At 40.9% G+C, this 11,745-nt stretch overlaps 1 protein-coding gene across 1 annotated transcript; it reads left to right on the forward strand.

The window, feature by feature from the left end:
* The first annotated feature begins 6,909 nt into the window (after positions 1-6,909).
* On the forward strand, positions 6,910-10,339 carry LOC119473419 (translation initiation factor IF-2-like). The gene is made up of 3 exons (XM_037743887.1): positions 6,910-6,975; positions 7,263-7,920; positions 9,642-10,339. The coding sequence occupies exons 1-3, from the start codon at positions 6,910-6,912 to the stop codon at positions 9,731-9,733; spliced, it is 816 nt and encodes a 271-aa protein (XP_037599815.1). The 3' UTR covers positions 9,734-10,339.
* The last annotated feature ends 1,406 nt before the right edge of the window (positions 10,340-11,745 follow it).

The following is an 11,745-nucleotide window of genomic DNA, read 5'->3' on the forward strand; positions in this document are numbered from 1 at the left end:
GAAAGACTTGCTAGGGGTTTGTACCCAGGGGAACTGTGGAACGTACTCATTACAGCATGGTACTGCTGAACAGCCATTTTAATTTGGCCTCTTTTTTGGATGAGTTACACAGCAGCATTTTCACAGGTGGAGATGCTGGTTTAGCTTCCACCCTTTGCCTCTGGCTGTCCTTAGAGGGATGTCTCTCTTTAGGCAATCATGATGCTTCCTGTGGTTTGAGGAATGAACAGGTGTCCTGCCAAAGAACTTAAGACGGTGGGAAGCTGCTTATCAACCTCAATTTCACTTTTTCCAGTGTAGAAAACATGAGTCATGGGCAAGGTTTTGCATATTGATGCCAGTCAGCCTGGGAGAAGGAGTGTTGCATTGTGAAAATCTGATTCTCTTACAGTCTCGTTGGAGAGTTTTTTGTTGTTGCTGTTGTCAGTAGTTTGTTGGATTTTACTTTTCTGTGACCCCAGGAACTGATTCATCTTCATATTTGAGTTCTGGGATATTCCCAGTGACAATCTCAGTGTCATATATTTGTTTTTTGTTTTCCGTGAGGGAAAGCAAAGCCAGCTTGTGTCTATGCCACCATTTTGAAACTGGAAGTTTCCTGTTTTAGTTTTTATGTCAGGGATATGTGATACAATATATGGTGCCCTAGAAATTTAATGAATCAACCTGTATCTAGCTCACACCACTGAAATCCCCCATTAGCCTATTTGTGAAGTAGTCACTCTGATATCAGAATAACTCAAATGACCCAAAGACAATGGAGGAAGGCAGTGTCTAATATTTTTTAAGACAGAAAAATTTCTGCTCAGGGCCAGAGATGCTTTGGAAATCACTGAGCCTTCCCAGATAAAATGTGTTTTCATAAGATCTACTCATGATACCAGTAATTTGCTGAGGGCCTCACCTCTGTTTCTGTTTCTGTGATTCAGAGTGTTTATATCCGGTTTATATCTTTCTGCTTCCCTGCCATTTTGATTATACCCCTTACCTCCAGCCATTATTAATATTTTATCCCTTGATCTCAACTCACTCCTGATTTTGTAACTCAACAGCCTGACAATCTTAACAGAGTCTACTACCAGTGTCTCAATCATCTCTTTATTTTGGTATTTTCTGATCTCTAGCATCCCACTGGTTCTTACCAAGGTTTCAACGAAGCCCCTTTGTGTAATACTACATAAGTGTAAATTAAACCCAAATATGTCTCCCTTTTCAGATAAGATTATAAGACATATTTATTAAATATGTCCCTAAGGATACATTCATAAAATGGTAATTGCACTGATTCTTTAGATCAAATTTTCATGTTCATTGATTACTTCAACAAACAATTTTTGAGTACACACTTTGTGGCAATTATTTTAAATGAACACATATTAGCCTTTAAATAGTCCATTCTTTTTTGCCAATATTAGGCACTAATCTTTCTTGAACACTGGTTATTAAAATGACCAATTGCTAGAGCTAATGTTCAATGAGGATCTAAACAATGTGTATTAAAACATCCAGCTCACCTGGATAATGTAAGATGTCAGTCATCTCTTAACCATGTAATATCAAAAAGAGAATTCCCTTGGCTAATGTTAGAGATTAGTCTTTTTTAAATATCTGGGATCATAAAGGCCACCTCTTCTGACTGTTGGGAATTCGTAAGTAGTTTCTTAAATATTAACTGTGATGATTTGTCCATTCTTCATGACTCCTTAATTGCAAAGAACACATAAAAGCCAGCAATAGCATATATGTAAGAATTTAAGTACATTGTCTTTGTGTGCATCTTATTAATCCCTGCTCTGCTGTTTGCCTTGGGTTCTTACATTGATTTCTTCCTGTTTGTTGTTATTGCTGTCAGTATTATTTTGAAATTGAGAGGTAATACACATAAAACAAAAGGCATAAAGTACACCAATAATAAGTGTGTAACAGTGACTTGCAAAGTATAGAATATTTCCAGCATCTACATTCCTAAGTTATTTTCTATACCCCATTCCCATTCTTTGGGCTCCATCTTCCTCCTTGTTTCAATATTCTGCTTGGGTTTTTAAGACTCATAAACTTCAGCTTTCCTCATCCTTTCCTATCTTAACTTGGCTTTAAATACTCTATTGGATAAATTTTACTTGTGGCTCTTAATAATATCTACCATGACATCCCAGCCAGAGAAGGAAAACAATTTGCTCTAAATATCTTGCAAGCAAATATTAATGCTGGGCACATGTAAGCATGTATGCTAAATCAAATATTTGCTTTTAAATTTATACCCACATCATTTTGGAAAATTTCTATAAACAAATGTGTCAGACATAGCTGGTCTTCCTACTAACGCAATGCCATTATGCATATATTCTCACAGAACAAAGAAAATCATTCACATTCTCAAGGATGGTTTCTGCAACTTGGGTGGGTACTGATTTCTCTCTGGACAATTGGAGTACAGAGCTCCCACTTATTCACCATGTTAATTGGTCTTTACAGTTTTATCATTTCGGATATGATTTGTCATTATTGTTCCAATTCAGTCTTGGTTTTACCTGGTCAAAAGTTTGTAATATACTTATTTGTTTTGAACATGAGTATGTGAAAAATAAGCTGGTATATTAAAATTTACTGCCTGCATAGAGAAAAAAAATTAACTGGTATTTAGGGAAACTAGGGTGCACTGGTTTGCAAAATTTATCAAAAGTGTATTTCCTTCACTGGAGTCTCATGTAAATAATACTTCTCAGTTTTTATAATTTTATCAGTTTATTCTTTGCACAATTTTAGAAATACAGCAAATGAACCTTCACAAAGATTCCATCTGAACACACTGCTATCCAACTTTTAAAGTTCCCCAGAAAGGTAAATTATTAAAGATATAAATAACCAATGAGAATTTACACAAAATAAAAATACATTTTCATCATCTTGATATACATAGAAATTAGTAGGGTTGTTGGTTAAGATAAATATTGGTACTTAAGTGTAGTTTTGTGAAAGAGTATGAAAATTGCCCAATGTGTGTTGCTTTGAGCAATCTTAAAGAGAAAGTTATATAATAACAACTTAAGTTGTTTCTGGAACTATTAGCTAGCAGAATAAAGCCAGATGATAGGCTGAATCAACTTTTTCCCCTGGGAAAACTGAAGTTAAATCCTACATTTGAAAACAAGAATATTAATAAAACAAAACAAAACGAAACAAAACAAAACAAAGAAATGAAACAACAAGAGTTTAACAAATTGAATGAAATTAACTAAAAGCAGAGTATTTGGCAATTTCTCCTGTGCTGGACTTTACTTCTTGTTGTCTTTTATAATTTAAAAAAATTGTAGATGATCCAGGTGATCCCTTCGTAGCCCTTTTTCACTGATAAGTGATTGAGAACAAATTCAGTTTATCATATCTAAACATGTCTGTTCCGGAGAATTTTTTTCAAACATAACACAATCTATGCAAGGAATGATTTACCCATGATTAAGTATATTTGTTAGTTAAATTAAACTTCAACCCCAAGTAGCAAAGATATAACAGCACTCTAAATTGCCAATGTGTCTTTCAAAACAAGGTTACTACAGTTTAAGGCATGATGTTTTTCAGAATTATTTCAGAAGGGTTTCTTTCTCTCTTTTTTTAACCTTTATGCCCATAACTCCTTAATGAAAGAGTTTCTCACTGCTTTCCTATGTGTTAATTAATAACACATACATGCAATACGGGTAAAAACAGGCACCAACACCTAGTTAAGATTTATCAACTAACAGGAATGATTAATCAGACATTTTTATCTCATTGAAGAACTAAGAATCAGAGCTTGTCAATCTTGATTCATATAAGCATGACCAGGGAATTTTTAAAAGAGGATTTGGCCCCACTTCTTACCACCTAAATTAGAATATCTGCAAGTAAGGGTCACACATTTGCATGTTTCAAAGGCTCTTGGTTGATTGTAAAGTACAGACAGGTTGGGAACCACTGAGTTAAGAACAAGAAATGGAAAATATGCTATTTCTAATTTTGATGTTTCTTTCTTCTAGTAAAAACAAATGAAAAACTAGTGAAATACTTTACTACAATGTACTGTAACAATATATTGCCTTTAAATATTTAAATTTAAAACATATTAGTTTTATAAAAGCCATACCACTTTACATATACTGATAGACATCAATGCATAGCAAACTTCTTTAAGGGTAGAGACTTTATCCTCTTCATTGTAACAAATAATACCTATTTTGTCTGTTTTTCTTAATTAAATAATAATCAATTATTCCCATCTGGTTCTACAGAGAACCACAGTAAACAATTTCAAAGATACAAAAAGAGAGTAATTTCTTCAAATTGCTTCTTTATTCAATACCACACACATTCATTTTTCCCTCTTTAATTTATAATTTCTTAATTCCAAAACCTTAAGTCTATCAGATTAAATGATTATGGTCTTTGTGTTCACTACAAATTTATTGTCATTAATAGTACCTTAGAATGCCATTTGTAGTGAATAATTCATATATTCATGTTATGCAGGATTGTCTACCAACATAAACAAAATGCAGATGTTCTCAATTCTAAATTAAGAATGTAAAAATAACCTGCCATCAGAAGAATCAATGGACTGGACATTGGAACAAATAAGAAAAGGTTGAAGACATGAAACTTTCAGCTTATTTATGAAAGACTGGTGGTAATCAAGAATATTCTGGAGTTCCTGAACTTTTCATGGGTGTAGGCTCTGTCTGATCCCTCCTTATAACTTTGACCAGGGCAAGCATAGCAGACACATAATACATAATTGCTAAAGTGGACCAAATAGTTAAAATAGAAAACATAATTAATATAGGACTAGACTGTGCATTTTCAGACATTTATAAATATATATTGTAAAAACTCCCAAATTTCATCATCAAATGTGTGTCATTGATTACTATTTGCTACATTACAAAAGAGTCCAGAATGTTCTTGGTTTATAACCAGTTCACTTTCTGAACTCAACGTGGTGTTTAAGTTTGTTTCCCTTTTCCATAAAATACAAATGCTGTGGGAAAATAATACATAATTCCAGGCATCCATGTTAAAAATGCCAATTTGTAAAAATATGAATTATACTTAATTGTTTAGCAAACTTTTAGACTCTCTGAATTACTATTTAAATTATATATTAATACAGGTTTAAAATAACACTAAGAAGATATTTTTGTCTTACATTCCTGCATCATTCCGACGTTTTCACATCTATAATGTAAATGTGATTGATTTATTAGTTTCGTAAACCCTATAATTATGCTAAAAATAATTTTAACTGAATTTATATTTAAAAAATTCAACATGTTTAACTCAGTTGACACTGACATAAATAATAAAAGGTAGAAAATAAAATCCTCAATATTATTTATAAGGTCAAGAACTTTTCAGATGTTCTTAATTCATAACATCTATAAGATTGAAAAACATGGGTAAAAAGTAAAAAAACAGATACTCTCTACTACTTTCTATATATCATGTAAACTGAGGGTTACATGGAACTGCTCTGATGTTGAACTGAGCTTTTCATTTTATCTAAAATCCTCTGAATGTTCTGGATTGTGTAAAACAGTACTGTGTTTCAGCTGACTTGAGAAGGCTGTGTGTCTCACTCTGGCATTTCAGATTGCTTTATTTTTACATTCCTTGGTTGCAGAAGGCATTTGCTAGCAGTTCAGATATTTTTGTGATCTTCAAAATCATAACCACAAAAATCTTTCCTTCAGTTATAAAGTATACCCAAGTGTAGCCCCTAAAATTGAGGAAGATAGGATTCTCATTTGAAGTAGTGACTGCAAGAAAACATCAAGTTGGCTAAGCTTCAAATTCATTTGGGATTTAAAAGTTTTCAATTATTCTAATTATACTTAAGATAATTTATTAATTTTGAAAGGAAGTATGAGCGAAGCCCTTAAAATAAAATGCAACCAACTAATTCTGAAACTTTCTGGAATTTCCAAGTCAGTAGGTTTAAATGAATTTGCATCTTCCAAAATCCTGATTACAGTAAAAAATGTATATACATTAAGAATTATTCCTTATACTGTAGTCACAGAAAATAGTTGCTTGTATGTCAGATTTCCACAGAAATATTGTTAGATATCTAAAAACAGCTTTTTAAAGCTAGTAGCATTTCAATGTTGACTTTAATTGGAAGGAAACTATGAGATCAATAACTCCTGCTAAGAAACCTGTATATAGGTGGGATTTCCCGTGATTCAGAGAGTGTGATGAACAATCTTACTCACAACATCCCTCCACCTCAACCATTCTAATTTAAAACAGAAGATAGTTTTAAAGAAAAAGGCATTGACATATTAGTCAATGCTGACCAAAAGTAATGCAAAATTAGACTTGTAATAAAAGTAGCAGTGTTTTCCTCTTTGAAAGCTTTGTAAATGACTGTATTAGAGAGATATTAGCTATTATAAAATTTCAGATTTGGCCATTTATTTTGATTTACAAAGCAAGGACTGTCTAGAAAATAGACCTTTAATTTAAAAAAAGCAAACTTTAATCCACTATTTTTTGTCATCACTAGTTTGACAATTGGCTTTCAGCAAAGCATGATAAAATGGGTCAAAAAGATAGTAAACGGCAATACTGTCAAGATTCGAATGTCAAAAACTTTAACTTTGGGACATTAAAGACATCTTCTGGTAATATGTGTTTTACAGTTGACTTGTACAATCACGAACTAGTGATATGTGCTTTGCAGTAACTAATTACTATATTATTTAAACCAATTTAAAATTGCTGTGTTTCTGGTAAATGTTATGAATCTTCACTTTTAACAATTATGTTTCTGAGAATTCCGGAATTTCCTGAACCACAATGTGTAGAAGGAGGTGCTCCTGATTGGTCTTTTTTTCTCAGCTTTGTGGTTGTTTATGAGGTTCTTTCCGAGCTATGCTATTTCTACTGGAGAGCCCAGAGTTCTTACTAAATGCAGCTGGACAAGAGGGGAGGCTCAAGGTACTGCAGCTGTGAAACCTCTGCCCCGGCATGCGTTTTGGTTTACACGCAGCCAGGTTAAGGAAACACATTGCAAGGATATGTGCATTCACAAGAGTGTCGGGTTGCAATTTATTTATTTCTGGGTCTCTAACGATCTTTGCAGTGAGCAATTCCGTTTCGATGAGAAAGTCCCTGGATTTTACTTCTCTGGTTCCGGATGGCATAGAGCAGGCCCCTAATTACCTCGGAAACCCACCAAGGGCCAGTAAAGTAATAAACTGTGATCGCATCGCGTACACGTCGAGTCCCAGGGAGAGAGCCCGGCTCCCAGGAAGCCCCGGGAAGCGTGCGCTTCCAGGAGGGTGTGCGGCGCGCGGGGGTCTGCACGCGCACACAGCTTGTTAACGGAAGGCGTGCCGGAGGCGTGGCGCGAGGTGTCCGGGCGAGGCGCTCCGCGAGGAAGGCGGCGGTGGGCGGGCCACGGGGGAGCGCGGCCCGGGGAAGGTTGCGCGGCGCCGCCAGCGGCTCCCGACTCCCGCTCTCCCGGCCGCCAAGAACGAGCCGCCGTGGGCGGGGCCTGCGGTGATTGGCGGGCGGGCGGGGAGGTCGGAAGTACTTTGTTTTTTATGCTAATGAGGGAGTGGGGCTTGTCCGTATTTACGTTGAGGCGGGAGCCGCCGCCCTTCATTCACCCACATGGTCCTTCGAGGTGCCGCCGCCGCCGCCAGACCTGCGCCTTCGCGCCACTTCCCGCCCTCGGGCGAGGCCGAGGGGGTGGGGATGACCCCCGCAGCGCCGCGGCGGCTCGCGCCCCTCCACCAAGCTCTCCTCGCGGGGCGGGCGGGCCGGCCGGCCGCACCCCCGGCCTGGGGCCTCCGGTCGTAGTAAAGCGCAGGCGGGCGGGGAGGCGGGAGCAGGAGCCCGCGGCGGGCCAGGCGAAGATGGTGGCGGCTACTTCTCCTGGTGAGTCTACCCGCCCCTCCGGCGACGGAGGGAAACCTGTTGTGTGCGGCCCGGGTCTGGCGGGCGGGGCGGAGCGGCCCCGGGCGGACTGGCCCGGGGCAGCGTGGCGGCGGCAGCGTGGCCGGGGCGGGTCTCGGGCCGTTGGCCGCTTCGGCGTATGGCAGCCACGCCTGGCTGCCCCCTCGCTCGCACGCGGGCCGGCCGAGGGCAGGGCAGGGCCAGGACGGGAGGGTGGGAGGGGGCGGCGTGCGCGTGGCGGCCGCGCCCGGGACCCGCGCGGACCCTGCCTGGGCCGCCCCGAAGGCGGGCGGCGCACACAATGGCCCCTCGGGGAGTGGACGTGCGAGGCTCACGCCTTCTCCGGGGCCTGGGGTCCCCGGGTAGGAAAGTTTCTCCGGGGGGCGAGAGTTAAAGCGCCTACAGAACAAAGCGGCGGCGGCGGCGGCACATGGGGCAGGCCGCGGGCCGGGAGGGGGCGCGCCCACGAGGTACCTGCGCGCCAGAGGGCGGCGTGGCGTGGGCGGGAGCCCGCGGTTGCCCAAACTTTGTACGCGCGAGGGTGGGCGGAGGGGCGCGGGAGCTCGGCGCGGCCTGGGCGCCACCCCCACTCCGCGTGGGCTTTGTTAGCCCGCGTGGGCAGCCTTGGGGCGGGGCCCGCAACTTCCCCACTGTGGCCCTGGGAGGAGGCCGGAGTCGGCCTCGGCGGCGGCGTGGAACCACCCGTACCCGGCCGCTCCCTGGGAGTGCGGCGCGGGAGGGCCGGCCCGGCTCGGCGGGAGCGGCGTCCCCGCCGCCATGTTCCTGCGGGGCGGGCTGCGCGGGGTTGAGGGCGGGGGACATGGCGGCGACTGCGCGCCTCCGCCGATTGTTCCCGGCTTAGGCCTCGGGCCGCGTGCGACGGGCACCGCGGCCGCGGAGCCCCCGCCCCTCTGGGCCGGGCTCGGGGGGGCTGGGGGACACAAAGGAGGGGCGGCGCGCCCGCGTCCCCGCCGCGCTCGGGCCTCGGCGCCGCCGGTCGCCGCGCGGCTGCCGCCGGGAAACGGATTGAGGGGGGGTTGCCGCGTCCGGCGGGGCCGACTCTGACCCGCCGCCCCCTGGTGGCTACGCGGAGAATCGCAGGGCCGCGCGCCCCCTTGTGCGACATGTGCTGCCGGCCCGGGCTCCATGAGCGTGGCGGGCACTTTGCAGTCTCCGGTGTTCCTGCGTGGTCTTCTGTTCCTAAACTGCAGCAAAGGGAAAAGGAACTGGAGAAGGCAGGCTCGGTGTTGTAGTATCACCAAAAGAGAAAATTAACGGCATGCCATCAGGGCCACAGCAGTTGGAGAAACAACTCTTTATCCCGGCTTGCAGCCACGAGGTCTTGATTGGGGGAGGGGTGGTGAAGAATAGTCCCTGGGCTGCTTTTTTTTCCCTTTTACTGGAGCTGTGCAGTGGAGTCAGTGATTGCTACTGATCATAATCAAGTATTTTGGGAGGTTATTTAAGGCATGTATCTGATAGCTAAGGATTTTTCAACTTTATTCTCTTCCACATTTTTAAACTATACATTATTGGTCTTTTAAATCGTGCTAGTATTGCCCGACTCTGTTACCCTCAGTTTTGCAAACGGATGGAATTAATTGCTATTAGGAGTTTGGAAAATGGCAAATCCAGATTTGGACGGTGGTAGTAATTTTGGGCAAATATGTTTATCTTTTTTTCCTTATTTCCCACTACTCCAGTCATCATACACGTGGACCTAACTGCACCGGTGGCTTTTCTGAGGATACTTGGCTGTAAAGGAAGTTTTCTGGAGTGGGTAAGTGTATTCTGATTTTCTTGAACTTTTCTTAAAAACAAATTTCTCTTGCTATTGTAGTAAAGTTGAGTATCATAGTATTGGATTCTTAAAGAGTAAAAGTAGGTATTTTTTACCTTAGACAATTTACCTTTTTTAGAAAACTAATTACGGATTTGCTAATTTTAAGTTAGTAAAATAACAGTGTAAATATCCCTGTACATCTTTGGAAAGTGGCTTATGCAGTTTACAAAATATAATTTTAGAACCTCTTTTAAGTTGGGTATAAAGTGAATATAACCTGGGTTGATAGATTTAAACAGGGTATTTAAGTTCTGCAGTTGACTGATACACTTGAAATGTAGTCTGAACAGTAATTTTGTTAATCATTTCATCAAGTATTTGCTAAGTGGAAGCCAGAAGAAGAGGAAAATGTTTTGCCACGTGGATGTGAAGATTTCCTCTAAAAGGTACATATGGACTAAATTTCCCTGTATATATGTTCTTTATTTGCAGTCTTTTTTTTTTTTTTTTTTTTTTTTTCGATATCAATTTGGGAAAGGCCAGGCATTGGAAGAGCCACCACTTCCAGTGCTAGTTCGATGGTTGGTTGACTGCCTTCTGTAAAGAACTTTTAAGGCGTAAATATGTATCTAAATGGACCTCATATCTTTGAGATAATTAAACTAATTTTCTCATCCCCATTGGGGATTATGCTGAATTTGTATGGTTTATAGTTGTTAGAGTTTGAGGTATTAATTCTAATTATCTATTTCAAATTTAGCAGGAATAAAGAGAACATCACCTTGTAAAACTGAAGATTGTGACCAGTCAGAATAATGTCAAAGTGCTTACAGTGCAGGTAGTGATATGTGCATCTACTGCAGTGAAGGCACTTGTAGCATTATGGTGACAGCTGCCTCGGGAAGCCAACATGGGCTTTAAAGTGCAGGGCCTGCTGATGTTGAGTGCTTTTTGTTCTAAGGTGCATCTAGTGCAGATAGTGAAGTAGATTAGCATCTACTGCCCTAAGTGCTCCTTCTGGCATAAGAAGTTATGTATTCATCCACTAATTGAAGCCAAGCAAGTATATAGGTGTTTTAATAGTTTTTGTTTGCAGTCCTCTGTTAGTTTTGCATAGTTGCACTACAAGAAGAATGTAGTTGTGCAAATCTATGCAAAACTGATGGTGGCCTGCTATTTCCTTCAAATGAATGATTTTTACTAATTTTGTGTACTTTTATTGTGTCGATGTAGAATCTGCCTGGTGTATCTCTGATGTGACAGCTTCTGTAGCACTAAAGTGCTTATAGTGCAGGTAGTGTTTAGTTATCTACTGCATTATGAGCACTTAAAGTACTGCTAGCTGTAGAACTCCAGCTTCGGCCTGTCGCCTAATCAAACTGTCCTGTTACTGAACACTGTTCTATGGTTAGTTTTGCAGGTTTGCATCCAGCTGTGTGATATTCTGCTGTGCAAATCCATGCAAAACTGACTGTGGTAGTGAAAAGTCTGTAGAAAAGTAAGGGAAAATCAAACCCCTTTCTACACAGGTTGGGATCGGTTGCAATGCTGTGTTTCTGTATGGTATTGCACTTGTCCCGGCCTGTTGAGTTTGGTGGGGATTGTGACCAGAAGATTTTGAAAATTAAATGTTGCTGAAGATTTCGACTTCCACTGTTAAATGTACAAGAGATAAACAGTATTAAAGAAAATTTGTAACTTTTTGTTTTAAATACATCTTGTATTCATCCAAAAACATTTCACTTCTGGTGTTGTCAGATTTGGCAGTATAAATTCTGGCTATATTTTTTGTTGTTAGATTTATTTGGCTGTTAAGTATTATGATATGACTATTTAATCATACGGTATACATAACGATCATTTGTAAAGTTAAAATATACCTTTTTGCTTTTTTTGGAGTTGATGTTATTCCAGGATATTTTACTTTCTAAAAGTTAATAAATTATGTTCCTCATATATTGCTCAAGTATTTAAATTTAGAGAGAATGCCATTGTGTTTAAAGCAATGTATAAAGATGGATTTT

This window comes from Cebus imitator, unplaced genomic scaffold, assembly GCF_001604975.1.
Source record: "Cebus imitator isolate Cc_AM_T3 unplaced genomic scaffold, Cebus_imitator-1.0 Scaffold158, whole genome shotgun sequence".
Classification (NCBI taxonomy): domain Eukaryota; kingdom Metazoa; phylum Chordata; class Mammalia; order Primates; family Cebidae; genus Cebus; species Cebus imitator.